Here is a 23334-nt window from a genome sequence, read left to right as displayed (position 1 = left end):
GCATCTTCCTGGCATCTTTGTTAGCATGGTCTCCGTGAAGTTTCTTAACCAGTAGTCATACAGCATGTGCATGAAAGTAACGGGTGGGAAACAATCTCCCAAACTTGTCCTGTGGAGCCCGGCACTGTTACCAGAAATGGCTGGGAGACTCTGAAGCTCAGTTTTCCTGCCTTTCAGATGGAGCTGCTATTTGTGTAGAAGTCAACCATTAAGGGTATCTGTGAGGAGCCATCCTAGATGGGTTCCTTCTCTGAATCAAGCAGCGTTTCTTTTAATGCACTGCTTTTATAGTGCATTAAAAGTGCAGTTATTTTGAGGTAACTCACCTAAGAAGTATCATCCCAAAGTCTGCCTTTAATGTTTTGTGTTGAGGATCAAGAGTCTAGTTTTAGCTGTTAATGGTGTAGCGTGGGAAAACATAACTGTCTGTGGATTTCTGTCTACCACCGGGGTTCAGGTCTTATCCCAAATGTCTTATAATGAAAATAAGGATGTTATTAGATACCATATTAGAAAAGGTAGCATTTTCCAGGAAAGAGGGGAAAAGATATATCTTTACATTCTGGTTTCCATCTCCCAGGGAAGAAGAAACATAAGAATCAGCGGCATTAGAATATTTTGGTTTCTCCTTGTATCTTGGCTTACCTAGATACATGTTTAGCAACTTTTCTGAAACAGGAAAGTGAAGCTCAAGACAGATGGTGAAGCTCAAGACTGAGAAACTTGTGTCTCAGAAGCTCACAGCTGTAGTGTTACTCTGTCCACATGCTTCTGTGGGATGTGGTGCATCAAAGTGAATTTTTCTGTGCTTCAATTCCCTGTTTAAAAAATACTCTGCATTTAATAGCTGGCCTTTCTTGTATTCTCATCTGGTACCTCTAAATAATAGAGTTCTTTGCAGCAGTGAAATAGCAAGACTTTGCATAGGTATGCACCGCTTTGATTTCCATGCCTGATGTGTTAGGGTAGCAACTCAGTAGTTTACTGTGAAAATGGCATGCAAATACTTCCCACTACCTTTAAAACAAGAGGCCAAAAAATTGGGAAGATTTATTGGCAAGTTTCTTTCAGTCAGGGGATTAAGAGAACTATAAAAAGAAGCCAAAAATAGCCCTCAAGTATTTCAGGTTTCATCCCATAATGGACACATATTAAGGAGAGAAGCCTGTAACACTGCAGATTGCCCTCTGAAGATGGAGGGACAAACCTGGTCCTGGAATGCACAGGTTAAGCATATGGAAAAGTGAGGTAGTGCTTGCAAAATGTCCTGGCTTAAAAGTGAATTGTACTGGAACTTCTGTTTTACTTTTTATTTTAAATATGTTGTCTTAATACTTTGTCTTTATTATTTCCAGTTCCAGCTGCTGATTGAAGTTGCCTGGCCTCTGTTTATCTTCTTCATCCTGATTTCTGTAAGACTTTCATATCCACCCTACGAGCAGCATGAATGTAAGTACTAAACACAGCAGCTGCACCTTTAATTGTGGCAGATGCAAGAAGGTAAAGATGGCTATCTTTATCTTCTTGCATCTGCCACAATTAAAGGTAATAGTTGCATAGTTTGGTCAGAAATCTTCAGGGAAGTTTTAATGGTCTTATCCTGACAATATAGGAACTGAAGTGTGCCCTGACATGATTGTAGACCAGGACTGTAGAGGAAGCTGAACATGAGCCAGCAGTGTGCCCAGGTAGCCAAGAAGGCCAATGGCATCCTGGCCTGTATCAGGCACAGCATGGCCAGCAGGTCCAAGGAAGTGATTCTGCCCCTGTACTCAGCCCTGGTGAGGCTACATCTCGAGTCCTGTGTCCAGTTCTGGGCCCCTCAGTTCAGGAAGGATATCGAGGTCCTGGAGCAGGTCCAAAGGAGGGCAACCAGGCTGGTGAAGGGACTCAAGCACAGATCCTATGAGGAGAGGCTGAGGGAGCTGGGGCTGTTCAGCCTGGAGAAGAGGAGGCTCAGAGGAGACCTCATCACTCTCTACAACTCCCTGAAAGGAGGTTGTAGCCAGGGGGGGGTTGGTCTCTTTTCCCAGGCAACTCTCAGCAAGACAAGAGGGCACGGTCTCAAGTTGTGCTGGGGGAGGTTTAGGTTGGACAATAGAAAGAATTTCTTTACCAAGAGGGTGATCAAGCATTGGAATGGGCTGCCCTGGCAAGTAGTGGATTCTCCATATCTGTAGATATTTAAAAAGAGATTGGATGTGGCACTCAGTGCCATAGTCTCGTAACTGCAGCGGTAGTGGATCAAGGGTTGGACTTGATGATCTCTGAGGTCCCTTCCAACCCAGCCAATTCTGTGATTCTATGATTGCTGCTGTTTTTCTTGCTGTTTTCTCAGCTTTGCATTTGTAACACATTAGTTGAGAATTTGCTATAGAACTGTGACAGGTCTGCAGAGCCCATACAGAACCTGAGTATTATTTCTCATCCCTGATCTGTGTGTGACTGAGCATAAAAAGAAAGCATTGTTCAGCCTGTAAGAAAGCAATCTCCGTTTCAGGCAGTAATGTGGATTAATGTATCACATTAAAGAGCACAAGAGCAATTCCATTCTTTCTAACCACAGACTGTCAGCTCTGTATTCAGTAGGTTCAGCAGTCATACATTAGATGGGGAATATTGTTCTGCTTTGCTCTTTCTATCCTAAGCTTATTTCTGCTTCGCTTTCAAAGGAAGTTCATTCTTTGCAGATGACAATTGAGGCCTCTGTTTGCCATTTGATTTAGGAAGCATGACTTGTTTATGAGCAACATGCTTCATCTTGCTGTGTGTGGTGATGGCCTCAGACTGCAATTATCTGACAGGAAAGGTCTCTGTTTATCTTTCCTTTGCCTGATTATTTCAAGGTAAGGGTAAAGGGTCAGGACAGTATGATTCCTGATGGCACTCTAAAGTGTTTCAGTCTTAAAATGGGTGAAGAACTCTGTTAAGTAAGCACTTACTCTGTGGTTCTTTGCAGTGTCCTGGGCATTTGAGGCTGCTTGCTGGTCTCTAAGCTAGCAAGTATCCTTTTGAAGCTGAAGCATCAATGTTTGCATTTTCTCATTAAATTTGAGATCGCCAAACTCACTACAATGCTAATTGAAGCTTCCTTAAGTTAAATATCATCCTTTCGTGCCTGATACTAGAATTGCCTTTTCTGACAGTTAACACTGACATTTGGAGTGATCCGTTTAATATGTGCAAGCTGAAAAGAAACAATAAGCAGTCTACTCAGTATAAATAGATAGCAACCTCAGTGATAGCTTGATCCAGCTACGGCAATGATGTATATATACTCAAACCTAGCAAGAGTTGCTTTTTCATAGAGCTGTTTTGACTGGGCTTGTTAGTAGCCTCCTTGTAAATCCTTTGTTACAGCACCCTGGTGTCATAAGCAGAGTTTTGAATCTTTCACCTGCAGCTATTTTTCCTTCACATTTTTGTTCACTGGTGATTTTGTCTGCCCTCTGTCTGTGTTGTCAGCAGCAAGTGTAGAGTGTAGAGCATCTGGTAACTTTTTAATGTGCTTTTTGTGGTTAATTGCTCTCCATTTTTCTAAAAGTTTCTGAACAGGTAATATTTACCTAAGTTCTAATTGGTTTTGTTGAACATTCACTCCTATGCTGACAGATGTGTTCCATACTGGAACGTGTTTTGCTGAACTGTGAACAGAGATAGAAAGAAACCTTGAGTTCATGGTGGACTCTGTGGCAACTCTGTGGATGCCTTGAGGGAAACAGGATTGTTATCTGTAGTGGCAGTGCTGTGTGCTGTTGTGAAATGACTTGCAGGTAATGCCTCATGATAGCAGTAATAGATGTGTGCAAGTGCTTTGTAGCTTCTAGATAGCCTCAGTGATTTAATGGTATAGGTTTTTTTCAGCAGAGGAGATCTTCATGTCTGTCTTCCTGTTTGAGGAAAGTGAGAAGTACCAAGGACTGAGCTGTAACTTTGCAGCCAGGATTTTTTTCTTCTAGCAACTTGGCCTAGTGTAAGGAACCTTTTTCTAAAAACATAGGTGGAAGTTTTGCTTGCTCTTCAGTAGTTAACATGACTGGCACCAGACCATCCAGAAAAGACATCTTGGATTGATATTGAGCAAGACTGCAGACTTTAGTCTTGTAGTGCTTAACTGTCTTTTCTGCTTCTGTGACCCTTTTATGTATCCAAAATGCACTTCATTTGGAGAGGAAAGAAAGAAATCATCTGACAAAGCGCCTTTAATTTCTCCTGAAAGGGTGAATGTCTGTGGCAGTGTCACTGAAAATGGTGGGCTGTTACACTGTTTCCTGTGCAAGTAGGCTGACTTAAAACTGGCTCATTCCTGCTTTTTGAGAAACTGCTGTTACATGCATCACTTTGTAAAAAAGTTACCATGAATTCTTGCGTTTCCTTCCTATTTTCCGTTACTTCTAGTAGTTCCTTTGAGTTCTTAGGCAGGTGAGTTGAAAGGTGCTTTGTCGAGAAGTTTTTGGAAAATAATCTGGAAGTCTTAGAATTTTTCCTCCTTTCCCTTACTCCCCCAACTCCCTCTGCCAAGAAGAACAAAAAAGCAAAGTTAAACAAGACAGCTCAGGTAAACAACTTTTCTATTTCAAAAAGGGAACCAGGGACAGTCAGTCTCCTGGGTACTGGAAACAATAAATATTTGATTCCTTCACCTCTCTCCTGAACAGAGTCCTTGGCTTTCTTCAGGGAGGGCTGATAGGTCTTTCTTCAGCCACCTACATGAACCAGGCTTGCTATAATTCAGCAGCTTTGTCCTCTTCCTCCTGGAGGTTTGGTACCTCCATTGCTGCTGTGGCGGTAGGGAGCTAGCTTGGTGTGATTGCAGGCACACTGCAAGTACAACGTGGGTACCAGAGGGACGAATGTGCATCTCAAGGTCAAAGCCTTGAGTAGTTGTGAAAGGGACTAGTTTGGGGGTGAGAAAGTGAGATAATTTATGGAAAACACCTTGTTGGCTTGTTTAAGTTGCATGATTATGTTGAGGGAAGTTTTTCTTTATCTTTGTAGGGTAAGGGATTTTCCAGTGTTGCAGTGGTGTACCAGTGGAGGTCTGCCATGGGTGGTTTGTTTGTGGTTCCACCAGCATGCAGGATGTAAATTCTGGGCTACACCTTAAGTAGGTCTTTAGTAGGAAAACCTAGACTTTAGCCAAATATTTTTTAGGAACTCTAAAGCTTTAAGACTTGTCTGAAAATCAAGACAATACGGAAGAATAATGAAAAACTTACCTCAATGAAGCCACTGTAAGCCTCCATCCTGCTATTGCTAACTCTTTGCTTGGTGTTTACAGGGCATGTAATTGGGGTCAGGCTTTGCAGTTGGTTGCTCATTGTCATTCTTTGGCAAGAAGTGTTGTATCCTCACAAGCATGGCCAAAACCAATGGTTTGAGGTGAGAGTAGGAAAAAACTTCTAGAGACTTGACAAGGAATTGTTTTTGAGTGGAGAAGGTCCACCATATGGAGAACTTACGAGAAGCTCACCTCCTAATGTTGGCTGTTCTGTTCTCTCAAAAGCAATTCAGGGCAGAAGGATTAGTATTGCTCTCCAAATGTCATGCTATGTAGCAATGGATTGTATCTTGTGTTTGTCTCCTAACTCCTGTGTTTCTATTCTAGGTCACTTCCCAAACAAAGCTATGCCTTCAGCAGGAACCTTGCCATGGATACAGGGGATCATCTGCAATGCCAACAACCCTTGTTTTCGCTACCCAACTCCTGGAGAATCCCCTGGTGTTGTTGGGAACTTCAATGCCTCCATGTGAGTCTGCCTGCATTTTCCTAATCTTTGTTTTTTGGAGCAAACTTGCAAAAGGGATATTTGGAAGTTACCAACTAGTTGTGTAACCCTGTGCTACTAGGAGTTCTGTTGTTCCTACTGCCACTGAAGTACCAAGCTCTTCAGTTACCAAGTTCAGAGGGGCTAGCAGAGAGCTGGTTTATGTGCAGTATTCCTGAGTCCAAGAATTTTAAGTTCTTGGTGAATAAAAAGCTGGGAGAAGACTGAGTCTGTTCTCTTTTTTCCAGAGAGCTGCTTTTCCTGGTTAATGAACCTTGGAGGTAGATAGTGTAGAGTGACAGAGGCAGCTGAAGAGTGGGTTTAAGGGATGCTTTCTGACATTTCTGTCACTTATTACTGGTTAATGTGTTGTAGATAGCTCATTTTGTGGCCAGCTCCCCTATATCCCTCCCTTCTTCCTTCACTCATGCTAGCAGGCAGGTTGGGCTTAATGCAGAGTAAAAATGTATCTGCATCCCAGAGAAGCATTTGCAACAGAGCAGACATATTTAACTGAGCTTCAAAAGGAAGCTATTTACAGGCAACAGGAGGCCCTTTCCATTCTGGTATTAAATAATGGCTTTTGGATAGATACAGATTCCTTGTCTAACTTTGTCTAACCTTGTAATAGCAGCCATCTTTTATTAGGCTCCTTTCAGTGTCCTGGAGAAGTCATTGAAGAAATGGCTCATTGTACTGGAAAGGGCAGTGGCATAATAAAGTGCTGAAGTTTGGAACTGAGATGTAAAACTGTATCTGTAGATGCTGGCTCAGAGAGATGATGACTTCTGGTTGTGTTTGTGTTTGTCCCATCACCAGTGTTTCCCGCCTGTTCTCAGATGCCAAAAGGTTACTCTTGTACAGCCAGCAAGACAAGAGCGTAAAGGATGTTCAGAAGGTCCTGGGAAAACTGCACAAGCTGGGAAACTCCTCTGCCTCAGGTAATGGCAAGAAGAGCCTCCTATACCTGGCATTTCTGGTCTGGCTAATTCTGCATGTGTGTGAATTTCTGAAATGTACCATAATGGGAAGGTGCATGGTTATGATTTAGAGCTGATCAAACCCTTTCCAATCCTATGGGGAGTACCTTAAGTTCTACCCCGTGAGCTGCAGAGGGAAATGTATTGGGACAATGCAGGTGAGGAAAAGCTGGTGCTAGCCTCCAGTCTACAGACTTGAAGCTGATTATTATCTGACAATGAAGTTGGCATCTCCCTTCTCAGTTTGTTTCTGACTGTTTGGAATGGGATACTTTATCTTCTGCTGTTGTCTGGCAGGATTTTGAATTATAGGGTCCAGAAGAAAATGTTTTGTCTTAGGGGGCTTACACAGCCCAATTTGCAGTGAAAGTTGGGAATCCTTCAGTTTTTAGCCTGTACAGGAAGATCTGGTGTGCCTTTTGGTTTTTTTTTTGTTTGGTTGGTTTTGGTTTTTTTTTGTTTTTGTTTTTTTTTTTTTTGCAGGTAAGAGATCACATGGGAAGCTTGCAGCAGAGCTGAGACATGCAACAGCTCTGCTTGGCCTCAGGGAGCTGGCAGGTCTCATAATTGCTCAGTCCCTCTAACATGGCAGCTTGTTAAGAAGTTTTTGGGGTACATGTCTTTGAAAGATTATTTCTTTCGGTTGTTGTGTTAGTGCTGCATGTTTCTATTGAAAGTGTTGGCAAGTAATGGATTAGAAAGAAATACAGAATGGAAATATAGCAGGGAACACAACCATTAAGTATCATCAACTACAGCCTCTATCCAGGCACATAAAGCTCTTTGAATGTGGGTGGTATTTTAGTGTTCTGTTAAAGTTGCCCCTGGTTTTGCATTTGGGGTTCTTCCTAGCTTTCCATTTGTGTGTCTCAGGCAGGCTCCAGGAACAAAAATACCTTACCAGGTGTGACAAAAAGGGTTTCATGTCTGATTTGTCCTGACAACAGTTTTAAATCACAGGTGGTAGTTCTGCATCCTTTTCTGTTTTTTGCAGTATGTTGCAGGTCACTTTGAAGTAATTTGTAATGTTGGTGACAGTTCAGTAGACGTGTGCTGGATGTAGGTACAAGTACAAGCTGGGAAAGGGATTTGTCTTGGACATATGACCTTCCTCTCTCCTCTTCAGGGCTGTGCAGAATCCTGATGTGATCAGATCTGCAGGTGTTACTATGATCTACTGCATTTCAGCTTTAGGTTACACTTGTTCTTATGTGTAAGGGATACCTTTCCTTGCTGGCACCAATATCCCTATACCTAGGCTCCCCCCTTTTTAGTCTGAGAACAGGTAAGTGGCATTGTCATGTTTTTACTTGAATATGCAGCATTTTTAAGTGGGAGAGGTGCAAGGTAAACCCTTTGTGCAGAGGTGGACACACAGTGAACCTAAAATGAGAGATGCTAAATGAGCTAAAACGAAATAACATGGCTGTTTCCTAAGGACAGATTTAATACTGCTTCTAATGGAGTTCTTCAAACCCTTGGTTTGACCTGGTGGTCTTGTGGGAACAAGCCCTCTACATCAGAATAACAGATGTTGTTGTCCCTGGGTTTTACATCTTGTGCCCACAGTAGTACTGGCAAGTTACCTCTTCTGAAGAGTAGATACTGGTGTTTTGTATTGTAACATGCAATGAATATCAGATGTGGATATTTACAAGAAAACTATTTAAAAGCTGTAAGATAAAGCTGTCATTGCTAGGAATGTTTGAGGGGGAGGAATGATTCCAAGAAGTATTTTGCATAGGGAGTATTGTACAAGTCAAAAGTCAGAAGCTCATATTTCTCTATGCTATAAAGACTAGCAGACTGACTGCAAATTTAAGCCTCAAGCCAGTCATCAAAGATCATGATTGTATAGTAAAATATTTAAAATGTGTAATAAGAAATCAAGACTCTGTGTCATTAGAATGATAAACTGCCCATTGTTGTTAGGGCTTTTAGGGAACAAACAAAGCCTGCTTGTCCTTCTCATGATATGCTCATTTACAAAGCCTCCAATTTAGTGGTCTTTGCTGCCTTCTCCTTGGCAGCCTGATACATTTTCTAACCATGTGCATAAAACAGCGTCCTCTAATCTTATGAGTGCTTGTGTATTTAGGCATAGCAGTGTTTAAATCCCTGTGCAAGGGGATCTGAAAGCACTGCCTTTATACGTGTATTTCCCCAATTAGCAGCAGGGCTGATTGCCTGATGAGCTAATAATTGAAAACATGTGTAGTACTTCCTCTGTTCCAGCTCTGTCCTGGATCTGGAGCCATGTGAATCAGTGGTACTGGGAGATGCAGCTTTGCAGCTTGCGCTTCCTCAATGGGAGTGCCTGTGTACTTCCTACTGTGTAATGTGGGCTCTGCTTGAGTTTTTGCAGCTTCTTCATCCTCTCTTACATTGGCGTGATGGCATGCTTCCACACATTTCCCACTGCTGCTTGATGGCTTTGAAACAGGCATCAGGAGGTGATCTTCCATTACTAGTGTACAAAATGGAGCTATGGTGCAGGCTTTTGTTCTAAAGCTAGTCATGCAGAGCATGCATGTTTATATTTTGCTTCAGGTGTTTCAACCTGTTCACAGAGCAGCTGCCAAAGTCCTTTCACTTCAAATTTCTTTAAAACAACCCTCACACCTTATGTTCAAGGTGGAACTTGTTAGTGTTGTCTGCTCTTAGTCTCCCTTCCCTGAAGTTCAGTATATGTCTTTCTTAAAATGGCAGGTGCTTACACAGACATCTGCAAGTTAGTGTCTTGGTTACAGACAAAGTAGGCCACTTAAGATGTTGTTCAGGCAGTGGTATGTACTTAAGCCAACATTATCTTTGTATCTTTGCTCATTCCAGGAGTTAAAGGAGTGGCTTCTGTTATCTACTGATCTGAGCTATGGCAGAGAGAGAGGAAGGTATGATTAGTAGGGAACAACTCACCCTTGCTTTTCATGTAGCACCTTCTCTGGCCAGGATGAAGTACTAACTGATGGGATGAGAGAGTTCAGCATCAGTTGTGATGTTTGTATACTACTGTGGCCTCTTTCAGCAAGCCCTGATTAGTGAAATCTATGTGCAGGCTCACACATACTTCAATACAATCAATTTTGCAGGCAGTTGCAAGGTGCACTCTCCTTCCACTTACATCTCTGTATAGCAATATCACCAACATCTTCAATACTCTTGATAAACAGAGTACAAACTGGAACAGAAAGCCAAAGACTTTAGTGGTATCACTTTTAAGAGCATGACATTGCTGCTGGTAGGTTTGGCTCACTTCTTGAAGGCAATAGCTCTGCAGCTGGTGTCAATGCCATTTTTATAAAAGGATGAAGTGTTCACAAGAAATGAGAATTCCTTCCATTTTGAAAGGTGGAGACACAGCTTGCTGTTAGCTCTGAGGCACAATTTCTTTTTCTTCCATGTCTCTGCAGGGGTCCCTGATGTTTTATTCTGCAGTGCCATGTGGTAATAAATCAAGAGGTGAAATTATAGCCAACTTATTTGTTGCTAACCGTTCCATGTATAAGCTAGTCTATAGTCTATAAGCTAGTATATAGTCCATAAGCTAGTCTAGCTGGTATTTACTTCATTGCTCTTTTCAGTGATGCTAAAGGGCATGTTTCTGTTTTTCTTGAAATGAACCCAACTACACAAAAATGGAGCAATGAAATAGGCAGCAAGAAACAACATCACCTAAGAAATTGCATCACATCTCAGCCTATTATTCCACATGTGCCCTGCCTTGCCCAGTTGTTTGCTGGATTAGTATCTCTTGTGGTATAGGAGGAACTTCAGCTGAGTGGCATTGTCTGCTGGTGTTGACAGACAGATGTTGAGGGTGAAGAATTTTGCAGCCTGTCTGGTCAGTGCTAATAAGGCTTCTTTTATTTTAACAGATAAAAGGTAATAGAGGGCTTGGGCTGAAAAGCAGCATTGGGAGAGGCTCTCTGGTGGCCCATGCCCTGCTGTATGATTGTCAGAGAGCTCAGGGAAAACGGATGTTGTGCATGGTGGATGACATGACGGTGATAGCCAAATTCCTTCGCAGTGTCTTCTCCTAAGAAAAATGACCCCATGACCACAAGCGAAATATTCAGATTGATTCTTACACCTGCCTAGCTCTCACTAATTAAGCATGTTTCTTCCCTGAGTTCCTTTGGGAAGGATCCTAGCAAAAAACAGCCAGCCTAGAATGAGGAGAAACCATATATCCAGGTGGCCTTCACCACCAGAAATACCTGCAGACACCAAGTAAGGAAGGGTGGCATTCATGCCATTGCATTATTGCACATAAATATACAAATGAGTTATCCAATACTACCATCCATATTGATGCCATACTTTCCTTTAGGCCAGGGAAAATGCCACCAAACCCACTGCCTTATGGTACCAGTAGAGAGATCATGTCTTGTGGGGGCAGCTGAGAGCTTCTTTGCCTTTGTGTTTTCAGTAGGGGTTACTTGTGCTAGCACTCCCTAGTGTGTTCCTGGCTGCTGCTGCCTCCCAGCCCAAAGCATCCAGCCAGGAAAGGGAGCCTGGGACTGTGTGGGCCCTGGTGTAATTACTACTTTGGCCAGATGCAGTCTTTCAGGAGGGGGCAAGTGGAACTGGCTGCTAATACTGGGTATTTGGATTACACAAAGGGTTTTGTAGTGTGCCGTGTTGGTCAGGCAGTTAGGAGATTCTGGTACACGTGGCAGTTTTCCCACATTTGCCTTATTAACATTTTCTTCAAATCACTGGATCTCTGAGCAGGCACAGAGCAGAATGTTCTTAATTTTTTCCCGCCCTTAAGTGAACAGTTTTGCAGGCAACTGTATTTCATCTGGACCAATCTTTCCAAAGCAGTTTTGGAAAGGCCCATGCCACAGGTAGTGAACAAAGTTCTTGTGTAATTCTAGTGGGTCTGTTGTTTCTTTCTGTTCTAAAATGCGGATGCTGACAGTCAAGAGGTATGCGAAGATACAGAAGACCTCCTTATGGCAATGTGGGTCCCAAGTTCTGCATTGGACAGTAACCTATGCATAGTTCATGAGTTAGTGAGGTGGTATGTTATTTGCTGAATTACACATTTGCTCCGTTGCCTCTTTCAGTGGAGTCGTCTTCTGCTTTCATTAGTATTTTTAAGGGAAAAAAAAAAAGATTGCAGTAATAAAATGGTCTCAAAATGGCTAGGGGTGCAAGGGACCTTAAAGATGATCTAGTTACATTCCTCTGCATCGGCAGGGACACCCCCCACGAGACCAGGTTGCTCAAGGCCCCATCCAACCTGGCCTTGAACACTTCAGGGAGGGAGCAGCCACAACTTCCTTGGGCAACCTGTGTCAGTGTCTCATCACCCTCAAGAATACAAGAATTTCTTTCTAGTGTCTAACCCAAACCCTCCCCTCTTAAGTTTGAAACCATTTCCCTTTGTCCTCTCAGTACACACCCATGTAAAAAGCCCTACCCCAGCTCTCCTGTAGGTCCTCTTCAGATTTGGAAGGTTGCTATAAGGTCACCTTGGAGCCTCCTCTTCTACAGGCTGAACAACCCAACTTCTTCATTCTGTCTTCATAGGGAAGGTGCTCCAACCCTCTAATCATTTTAGTGTCTCTTCTCTGGACACGTCCCAGGAGCTCTGTCCTCCTTATGCTGGGGTCCCCAGAACTGGACACAGTACTCCAGGTGGGGTCTCACAAGAGCAAAGTAGAGGGGAAGAATCACCTCACTCTACCAGCTGTCTGTGCTTCTTTTGAAGAGCCCACGGGCATGGTTGGCTTTCTGGGCTGCAAGTGCACATCGACAGCTCATGTTGAGCTTCTGGTCCACCACCACCCCCAAATCCTTCTCCTCAGGGCTGTCCCCAGTCCTTTTTCCTCCCAACCTGTATTCATGCATGGGATTGCCTCAACCCAAATGTAGAACCTTGTATTTAGCCTTGTTAAACTTCATGCAGTTTGCATGATTCCACTTCCCAAGCCTGTCAAGGTCCCTCTGGATGCCATCCCTTCCCTCCACTGAGTTGACTTCACCACACAGTTTGGTGTTGTCAGCAAACTTGCTGAGGGTTCATTTGATTCCACTGTTCCTGCCACTGACAAAGATGTTAACCAGCACTAGTAAATAATGTTGACAAAGCTCTGCTGTAGCCGTAAGTAAGTTACCAGGGAAATTATATTTACTTCCCATGGGGCTGCCTGTGAGCTTTGAATTTTCTTTGTCTGCAAGAGCATTGTTATTACATGATTTTGCTTAGAGGCTGAAATGGGTAAGCAGATACAGCATAATGTTCATCCATGTCTGCTGATTCCACAGCACTGGGCTTTGGTCTGAACTTCCCTTCTGAGATGCTTTTGAAATAAGAGGATTTGAGTTATGGTGGGTTGGGTTTTTTAGGTAGAATGGTTTTGTGCGGATGTGGGAAGGAAAGACTCAGTAACCTTTGAAAGTAGAATTCACAAAACATGTCCAGTGTTAATCTGGCCTTGCTGTAGCATCTGCGTTATAGGTGGCAGGAGCTTGAGAATATATCGGAGGATCCTGTCACACAAGACTGTATGAACCTTTTTAAGAATAAATGAGAAGGATCACAGGTCAGCATTGGTCTATATTGGTGAAGGGCTGCAATGTCAATTTGGTTACATTAAGACAGGCTAGCCTGATGGTGCTATCTAATGTCTTGACAGCATGCAGAGAAGCCAACAGTGCCCATATTTACAATTAGCAACACAGTTATTCCAACAGATACCAAATCGCTGTCCCTTAAAGGCACCGTCTCTATCTTATTTTTAACTTGCTTAGATAAACAAGAATAGCTTATTGTACTTGTCAGTATGAGTAGTATCAAGCATAGTACCAGCATGTGCTGCAGAAGCAGACAGGACTAAGTTCTGGGAGCTTTCTTTAGTCTCCAAAAACTCATTATCCTGGTCTCTTAATGCTGACTTTTACTTTCAATCAGCAAATAACAGAGTGTGAAAAATGTAATAATTTAACACTGTCTCCCTCTTTTGTATGCAACATCAGCAAAGCTTGCTAGTACTAGAATTATGTTGCTGAAAACTCAAGCTTGGTGTTAAGTTCAACTTTGTGTCAGAACAAACAAATTTGTTTGTTCTCACTTCTAATCTCAGAATCTCAATAAAGTGCCTGGTATGTGGAATGCTGCATTTGGTTTACTTAGTCTTGAGGCCAGCTGGGAGAGTGGGACAGAGATTTTCACATTGAGCTTGGTATTACCAGTCTCCCAGGAAATCTGTACCACTGGCATCTGGTGAAAAGGTCAGCCTTCTCAGGGATTTCTGTGGGGCTGAGCTCTCATGAGAGTGGCTATTACAAAATTGCCACAACTGTCCACTTTTGTGTCTGACTTGGTACTGAGGCTGGAATGCCTAACTTGGATCTGACCTCCTGTATCTTTCAAGATAATACTCAACTTTGGAGCCTTCTCTAGTAATAATAACACATCTTTGGTGTGCATTATGAACCCTTGTTACCTTATTTTTACAGCTTTCCTTTGAGCTAAATAAGCAGCTGCCAAGGAACCGGAGCCCTCACTTTGAAGCACAGTTGGTTGTGGCAGTTCTCAAAGTAGTTAGGATGCAATAAAAAGTGGTGATTTCAAAATACTCTTATGCTGAGTCAAATGCATTTTTACCCAGGCAAGAGGATCTGCTTGATCAAATCTTTTGAAAATCCATGGAAGCTCAATTTTTTAGGCAGCCTTTTTCATGCAAATTGGATGCTGTTATGTTTAAATAGTTTTAGTCATAAAATAAGCAAATGTTAAAGCCAAGATCCTGACTAAAACAACATATTCTACCTCCTGTTGCTAAATTTCTTTACAGCTTCATCAAGTTGCAGTCTTCTTCGCTGTCAAACCAGGTTGGTTGTTTTGTGTTTGCTCTGTTTTACCAAGTAGTGGTTGCCTTATTGGAGATATCTTTTTAGTTCAAGTTACAGGTTTTACACTTGTATCCTACTTTGATTATGTTTTGTTTCCAAATTTTGTAGACATCTTTCCTGTACACATTTTTGTATTAACTCATTTTTAATAACTGAGCTTGTTAAAACAACATATGCTTATGCCTTTGTGACATGAGCTACTCAGCTGATGAAAAAATACAGCTTTGCAAAATCAGTGGAATGTACCTCAGCTATTAGCTGAAGATTTTGCCCTAGTATTTTTACTTATGCTGGCATCCTTCAGCTATATATGGAGGAGATTTGGGAGATGTGACACATCTTCTGAAAACAGCTGAAGTTTCCTTTGCCTTCTAATTTAGCTTTAGTTTTAAGGATGGTGCAACAAAAGACTATTTGGACATATTTTAAATAAAGACCCTGTGGCTTGTTTTTTTTCCTCTCTGAACCTTTCTGTTCTTCCAAAGGTTTTAGAGACAAATATTACCTGAGGTAGTCTTAGATGCATTTTTGGTTGGTACTGGCAGAAGGTTTGCATGACTATAGACAAGCAGAACTTATGCATGATGTGCTATATCTCAGCATGTCCTTTCTTTGTAGTTTTCCACCTATTTTAAAAGTACAGCTGAAATGCAACTGTGCCTACATATATATGCCAGGCAGGGATTTGCTGATGGGGCAAAGACAGCTTACTGCAAGATAGCAATACTTCCAAGTCTGAGTGCTTGTTCTGACTTTTGCCAACCAGATGCTTAGGAAGGCACCAGTCACTGTCTACCCAGCAAAATGCTACTCCAAACAGTAGAAACAGTAGAAGTGCTTTGCCACTTAAGATGTAGGATGTAGATGTGAAAACACATTGTTCCAACAACTTTCTTTGTAGCAAAGGTACACATAGCTGTGTGATGACATGGTCCACAGCCATCAGAGACCCTTGCTTACTGGTGTTATTACCATGCTCTCTTCACATACTTGTCCATTGCCCAGCAGCTGAGGAAAAGTGTTGTGTAAAGCCAGAGAACAGATATCAAGACAATGGAGTAGCTGTTCTAAGGCCACAAGGGACCTGCCTGGTCCCTTTCCTTCCTTTTAATGTTACCTCTTGCTGCTACCTGATGAAAGTGCAAGGAATTTTGCCAGGGCATCTGTATAAATAATGTAAAAGACCTCTCCAGCAATATACACTCATTTTACTTCAGGTTAGCTGCTCTGAAAGTCTGGCACACAGCACAATATTCCTAAAGCAACAAGAGCCATTGTTCTTTCTCTGTCTACTAGTGATCTATAGAATTGCTCAGGCTGGAAAAGACCTTCAGGATCATAGAGTCCACCCTTGTCCTAGCCCTATTACCCTATTCCTGGAGTCCATATAAAATACAGTGGACACCGGTACTGGTGCAAGTACTCAAAGGTATTTTCAGTCAGCAAGGTATATCAGTACTGAAGTAAGGGAATAGTTAAAATATTGTTGGTCTAGAAGGAGACAAAACTGAAGGTTAAGTTTCTTAAGTGTACCAAGACAGGTCTTTGGGGAGCATCGTGATGTGATCAGCAGTGAAGTGTTGTGCTTATGATACAAGATATGATCTCTAGCCAAGACTTTATGGAAACTGGGGCAATCAGTATCTACTAAACATCTACTTTTCACCCTTACCAAGAACTAATCAAGTTCTTGAGCTAATTTGAAGTGCTGTTGCTCAGCAGTCTGATTTATACTAGTGAAGGGGCTGAGTGGTTGCAGAGGTTTTTCCAAACTCAGCAGAACATTTTCTTTCAGCACTGACACTTGATAATTTTTTTTTTTCGTCAGACTTGAGTCTCAAAAGCAAAACGAGACCACATTATGGATAACTTTGCAATGTCGAACTAAACTGAAACAGAGGTATCATAGGGGGCTGAAATAATTTAAATGTAGGTATATTTCCAGCTTAAGTAGGCACTGTTCCTGCTTAAACTAATGATCTAGAAATGACTGGCTTATCCTTTTTAAGCTTTAATTTAATTTTTTTTATACCTTTTGGATTGGTTTGTCCCATTGTTCTGGAGGTGGCTTCTGCTTTTTGTGCTAGATGAGGGGCATTAGAACTTGGCAGTGAATCCAAAAGTGCCATATCTTTTGAACATAGGGGAAGCAAGAGCCACTATGACCTGATGCCTGCAGACTTGACATAGTGACAGAAAGCTGATGTGGTTCGGGTTTCTTGAGTCTCTGAGTTACAGGAGGGGAGCCATGTCAGGATGAGGCTTCACACTCAAGGGAGAGATGTCTTTTTCTCTTCTCATCAGTGTTTTTATTCAAGGCTAAATTAATACAAGTAAGGACAGTCAAGGCACTTCGATTGTGGGTAGCTCTGCCTGCCATGTTGGTTGAGGTTCATCATTACCCATGCCATTTTTGTGGGGGAAGCCTTTCAGACTTCATAGCTGGTAGTGTGATTAGTTTCAAGTAGCATGGTACTGTTGGAGTGGTTCTGCCTGTCTGTTTTGAGGCTTCCAAATGCTTCTGATACAAGTCTCTTCTGTTTGCATTTGAACCAGCAGTTTCCCAGGTGTTTGGTCACATAGTCAGCCCTTGAAGACCCTGCATTCTGGACTGGGTCCTCCTTGGTGATGGCTTATACTTTAAATTTCTGCTTAGCTCCATGCTTTTTAATAGTGTGCCATCACTGGTATGCTCACACCAGTGTTTGCCATTAGAACACTGGCATGTGGCTGGATGTGTCCATGGCATTTTTTCCCAGTGTGTCTTTATTGATTGTATTTTACCAGATCTGAGTTGATGATTTGAAACAGCTAAAATCTGCATATAACTAGAGTATAATGTTCTGAGAGCAGTCAAAATCCAATCTTTTTAACCACAAGCCTTTATTTTCTGCCTCCTCAGAAGCACTTCTCTTTCTGAGCTGGATGCGACCTTCAAAGACTATCTCCACAGCCTGTACCAGTCCTAAATACAATTCTTGAAAATCCCTTTCTTGTAATACTGAAGTATTATATCTGGTCAGATCTGAGCTTTGTCATCTCTCTGACTGACAAGTCCTTGTCCTTATTCTGTAAATTAGCAGAACTTTCAACCAGTTATAACTGGCATATTTGGCAATTTGAAGCTGTGCTCAGGATTTGCTGCTTAAACCAATACATTGAAGATACTTAGGATGCTTCCTTTGAGCCTGCTTAATTTTTTTTTTCCACTTTTAGAAGCCCAAATATATATCTTCTAATTTTTCACTAGCAAGCTGTGTTATATAGTTGTCTCTTGCTAAGAGAATCTGGCTTGCAGCAGGTGAAGAGGCAAGCGTGTCTCTCCTGTGGTGTTACAACAGGGCCCAGGGATGTGGCTGGGCTCACCCCTTCATAGGCAGAAGTTCTGTGGGCTGTGTTTGCTGGAAAGGTTGTTGGTCACTTGTGTGTCTTGTTTTCTTTTTTTCTTTCTGATGTGGAGTTCTTCTGTTGGCATGCCTGTCATGCAGCAGGGAGAAGGGTGTTTTATGGCATATTAGATTTAAGTACTACACAAAGAGAAGTAGGAGTCTTACGTTTGCTGCTGACTCTCCATGTAGGTTGGAGGTAGTATCTCTGAAGATGACATCTTAGCTGGGTTAAATGTATTCTGCAGCCCCAAAGCTGACATGGCATTGTAGAATAATTTTAGTTGGAGAAGACCTTGAAGATAATGGAGTCCAGCTGTTAACCTAACACACTGCCAGATCTGTCACTAAGCCATGTCCCTATGCAAATAAAGTAAAGGATAACTTAGGATTTGTCTCCTGTGTGTGTCTCCATGGTGTCAGCCCTGCTTGTGAGAGTGCTGGCTGCCATTTTTAAAGCTCTTCTTAGCAAAAGTGGGGACTTGTTAAAGGAATGGAGATGGTTCCAATGTCTGCAGGCCCAAGATGAGAGAGAAGATGTGGGTCTGTCACACAACATTTCCCTTTCTCCCAAGAAATCCGAGATGCTGGAGATCAATGGCAGGCACAGACTGTCTCCTTGCAACCCACATCACCATTTCACAGGGGCTCTGGTTAAGTGGGTGCTCACTTGGGTATTATCTAATGTCCACAGAGGCAGCACTATTACACATCTGACAGACACAGAGCTGTAACCTAACACAAAAATGGGTCAAGCTACAGCTGTGGAATGAACAGCACATTGGGAGCAAGTTAGGCTTGTGTTTTCCCACTTAGCCAATCCTGCACAACTGGACTGCTGAACTGCTTGTTCTCTTATCAGCAAATCAGGATGAGGCTATTGAACTTGTTCAGAGGACAGTTTTAGCTCCTGCCAGTATCAGCAGGGATACAAGCAGCTCTGACTGCTATTCCAGCCACAAAGGGGGAAGACTGCCTTTCAGGAAAAGGGAAATGAAAACATAGTAATTCCTTTAAAAAAAAAATTACCACATTTTCTGGATGTGTTGACTAAAGTTAGGAACATAGTGAGGGCAGATGAAAAATTGCCAGCTTGCCAAGCCCAGCCCCGGGCCATCTGAAATGTTTGCTGTTAACACCGTAGATCTGGGTCACTGGCTTAGGGGGGTACAACACTGTAACAGTCTTCAGTATAGAATCATAGAATAGCTGGAAGAGACCTTTACAGGTCATGTAGTCCAGCCGCCTTACAATAAGCAGGGACATCTTCAACTAGCTTGGGTTGCCTAGGGTCTGTCCAACCTGATCATGAATGTTTCCAGGAATGGGGCATCTACCATCTCTTTGTAAATTTTTGAGGCCCTTCTCTGGACTTGCTCATACAGGTCCCAAGTCTTCACTCTACTGAGGACTCCAGATCTGGACACAGTATTCCAGGTGGGGTCTCATGAGAGCAGAGTAGAGGGGCAGAATTGCCTCCCTTGACCCTGCTGGCCATGCTTCTTTGGACGCAGCCCAGGATACATTTGACTTTCTGGACTATGAGCATACATTGTTGACCCATGTCCAGCTTTTCATGCACCAGGATCCCCAAGTCCTTGTCCTTGGGGCTGCTCTTAAGCCCTTCATGTGCTGCCAGTATTGATACTGGGAGTTACCACAACCTATGTGTTGGACCTTGCACTTGACCTTGCTGAACCTCATGACATTTACTTGGGCCCACTTCTTGAGCTTGTTCAGGCCTCTCTGGATGGCATCTTGTCAATTGCACCACTCAGCTTGATGTGGTCTGCAAACTTGCTGAGGATCTACATCTCCCGATCAAGACTGATGAAGATAATAAACAGCACTGGTCCCATTATGGAACCCTGAGGAATGCCACTTTTCACTGATCTCAAGCTGGACATGGAGCAATTATTACACTCTAGATATGACCATCCAAACAATTCTTCATCCACCAGACAGGGTAATGTCTGTATATCTCCAACTGTATATCTGTATATCTCCAACTTAGAGAAGGATATTGTGGTGGACTGTATCAAAGGCCATACAGAAGTACAGATAGATGACATCTATAGCTCTTCCCTTGTCCACTGATGTGGTCACTCCATTGCAGAATGCAACTAGGTTGGCCAGGCAGGACTAGCCCTCGGTGAAGCTATGTTGACTCTCTTGAATTGCCTCTCTGTCCTCCATGTGCCTTAGCAAAGCTTCTGGAAGGATTATTTCCATGATCTTCACAGGCAGAGGAAGGCTGACAGGTCAGTATTTCCCAGGGTCCTTTTTGCCCCTTTAAAAGATGCAATCTTACTCTTTTTCCAATCTCTAGGACGTTCACATGACTATCATGACTTTTCAAATATAATGGAGAATGGTTTGGCATCTACATCAGCCAGTTCCAAAAGGACTCTGCATCTTTCCAGGTCCCACAGACTTCTATATGCTCAGGTTCCTTAGGTGGTCACAAATGTGATGATCTCTTATATTGGGAGGTACTTTCCTTCTCCAGTCTCCATCTTGCAGTCTTGCAGTCTGTCCACTTGAGGGATATGTGGAGAGAGGTTGCCAGTGAAGGCTGAGATGAAGAGCTGAGTACCTCAACCTTCTCCTGTATGTTGTTGCCAGGTGTGTGTGACCTTTCTTTTCTGTCTGACATATATTAGAAATGCTGCTTCTTCTATATGTCTTTTGCCAAATTCATGTCCAGCCACTCACTGGCCTTCCTGACCTCATTCCTATACAATTGGGCAGCATCCCTTTGTTATTTCCAAGATACCTGTCCCTGCTTCCAGTGCCTGTGCAGTTCCTACTTGCCCTTTAGTTTGACCAGCAGTTTTTGACTAAGCTATGATTGTCCCTTGCCTTCTTTGCCTCAGTTCTTATACCTGACATTCAAGAACTCTTGCACTGTGTGGAAAGTGTCCTTAAAGATCTGCCAGAACTGCTGATGCCCTGTTATACCTGACAGCAATTTCCCAGGGGACCCTAGTGAGTAACTCCTTCAAGGGCTGAAAGTTTGCTTTCCTAAAATTCATGGTCCTGACTTCATGCTTTGCCTGACCCATATCCATCAGGATTGTGAACATCACCAGTCCATAACCACTGCAGAGAGTGCTGTTTCCTCTGGATGATACTCGGCTCATGAGGAAGGTTTGAACCATCTGTGCTTCCAAGTGAAGCAAGAAAGAAAGGGAGAAAAGTTTAAGAGGAAAGAACAGTCTTGTTCTGTAGGCAACCTATCACTACAAACTTTTTTTCCCATTTGTCTGTAGATCTTCCCAATATTGCTGGAAATTGACATTGCTTACTATGAGACCTGTCACAACCATACTTGTAGTAAGATCAGCAAGTTCTAATTAGGTTACTGGCTGTGTATTCTCTTTTTTTCCTGCATTGAGCCAACATTTGAGCTTGTTAAAGTAACTGGAGATGTGGCACGAGGATAAGAATGCTAAAAACTTCTGGCTGGGGAGAATGTATGGAACATGAATGCCTTCTTCACCTTGCAATCAGTGATTCAGTTCTGATTTGCATGGAGCAGACACCCCATAAAGCAGTGACTTGCTGTTTTTCATTATTAATATTTTTGTTCTGCTGTTTCATGTAACTGATATGTAGCAAAAGTGGAGGTTCCTTTTTTTTTTTTTTTTTTTTTTTTTTTCCTTGCTAATTCATCTAGATGTCTTTATCATCTTGAGTAGGTTTAAGGCTTTTTTCCCTGTTGTCACAAGAAGTTGAGTCTCAAGCAAGGAATGACCAGCCTAGCTCTGGGTTCAGGTATGAAAGTGCTGGAAAAGGTTGAGATATCAAGAAACCATATATCTTAACAAAATGTAAAGCAGTGTTTCAGTCCTGTGGTAGATACTATGCAATCTGAAACTCATTAAAGTTTCCTTGCCTAGAATTCAGCTGCCAGCACTGATTTGAACTGTGTGGAAATGAAGGACAGCTGTGCCCTTCATTGAAGTCAGTATCCATGAAATGCTGCCCTGTGCAATTATCTAATCCCGACTTGTGACTTGAGAGAGAAGTGTAGTTTTGTAGTTAAGGCACAAGACCAACAGCTCCAGGAGCTCTTGGTCCTGCTGGAGGCTTCCTTATGTGACCTTTCTTCCTGTCCTGTGTGCGGAGTAGTCTCCTGATTTTTTCATGTGGATGGGGACTATTGCCTGCTTTGTTTCCATACAGTGCCCAAGCTGGAACTAAGCAGAACAAAAGCCTTTCAGCCCTATTTGCCCTGCTGGCATTGAGGGCTAATTTGTATGGTTGATAAGCAAAGCCCCTGTGTATGCTCTCTGTTGTTCTGTTCCTCCCTTGAGGTCACAACCGAAAGTATAGTCTACTGCGAGGACAAGCTATCCCAGTATTTCTTCTGCAGATGTGCATCCCACCACTGAATCAGAGATGGTTCAAGACAGATCTGACTGTCTTTAAGAGTTATGGTTCAGTCTGGCTTCATCTTCACATTTGTGCCTGGGTATTGTCTTGGCTGCTGTGACCCTGAGGTTTTGAGCAGGAGGCCTGTACCCTGTGGTGGTGAGCCTTCAGGATTGTGGGTCCCCTGGTCTTCTGTTGAAGGTGAAGGGGAGAGGGGAGGAGAAGCTGCATGTTCATGTCATCCAAAGTACATGGAGGGTCTTCTGTCTGACATACTGTCTGAATGCTGCAGCTATATTGCTCTCTGACTCTACCTATGTTCTTGGTCAGTCTCAAGTGTCAGAGAAGATGTGTGAGTTAATCACATTTGAGTTGACATACTTTGCCTCATGTTTTCTGATTAACTTGATAGTATGTCTGAGCTTTTGTGTCAGAAAAACATTGCAGTACTTGGCCTTCGATTGTGAAATGTGTTCTTCCACTCTAAATGTTTGCATTTGGCCTACCGATTATGGTTATCTACTCAAGAGGAATTCAGGAATACAGTTAAGCTGTGTAGGAAAAAAATTAGAGAGACAAAGGCAAAACTTGAACTAAATCTCGCCACCTCTGTGAAGGATAATAAGTCCTTCTACAGATACATCAGTGGCAAAAGGAGGGGCAAGGAAAACATTCATTCTTTACTGGACATGAGCGGGAATGTAATTGTCAAAGATGAAGAAAAGGCTGAGGTATTTAACACCTTCTTTGCCTCAGTTTTTAATAGTAAAATGGGTTATCCTGAGGACAGCTGGCTTCTGGAGCCTATAGGAGACAAGAATCTAAACACCCCCCCTGTAATCCAGAAGGAAACCGTCAGTGACCTACTGGGCTGCTTGGATCCCCACAAATCTATGGGACCAGATGAACTCCATCCAACGGTGATGAGAGAGCTGGCAGAAGAGCTCGCCAAGCCTC

The 23334-nt window shown here is 42.7% G+C and overlaps 1 protein-coding gene across 6 annotated transcripts in view; it reads left to right on the top strand.

The window, feature by feature from the left end:
• Positions 1-23334, top strand: part of ABCA1 (ATP binding cassette subfamily A member 1) — a 97632-nt gene that overhangs the window by 19906 nt on the left and 54392 nt on the right. For all 6 annotated transcript variants that reach the window (XR_011723325.1, XM_071731152.1, XM_071731148.1 and 3 more), the window contains 3 exons: positions 1356-1449; positions 5609-5750; positions 6588-6709. Coding sequence is in view for 5 of the 6 variants with exons in the window: in XM_071731152.1 (XP_071587253.1) it covers positions 1356-1449; positions 5609-5750; positions 6588-6709 (358 nt within the window). In the remaining variant the exon portion in view is untranslated. The remainder of the gene's footprint in view (positions 1-1355; positions 1450-5608; positions 5751-6587; positions 6710-23334) is intronic.

Source organism: Heliangelus exortis, chromosome Z, assembly GCF_036169615.1.
Source record: "Heliangelus exortis chromosome Z, bHelExo1.hap1, whole genome shotgun sequence".
NCBI lineage: Eukaryota > Metazoa > Chordata > Aves > Apodiformes > Trochilidae > Heliangelus > Heliangelus exortis.
Note: the sequence above shows the minus strand (reverse complement) of the source record. Positions and strands in the feature narration are given on the sequence as shown.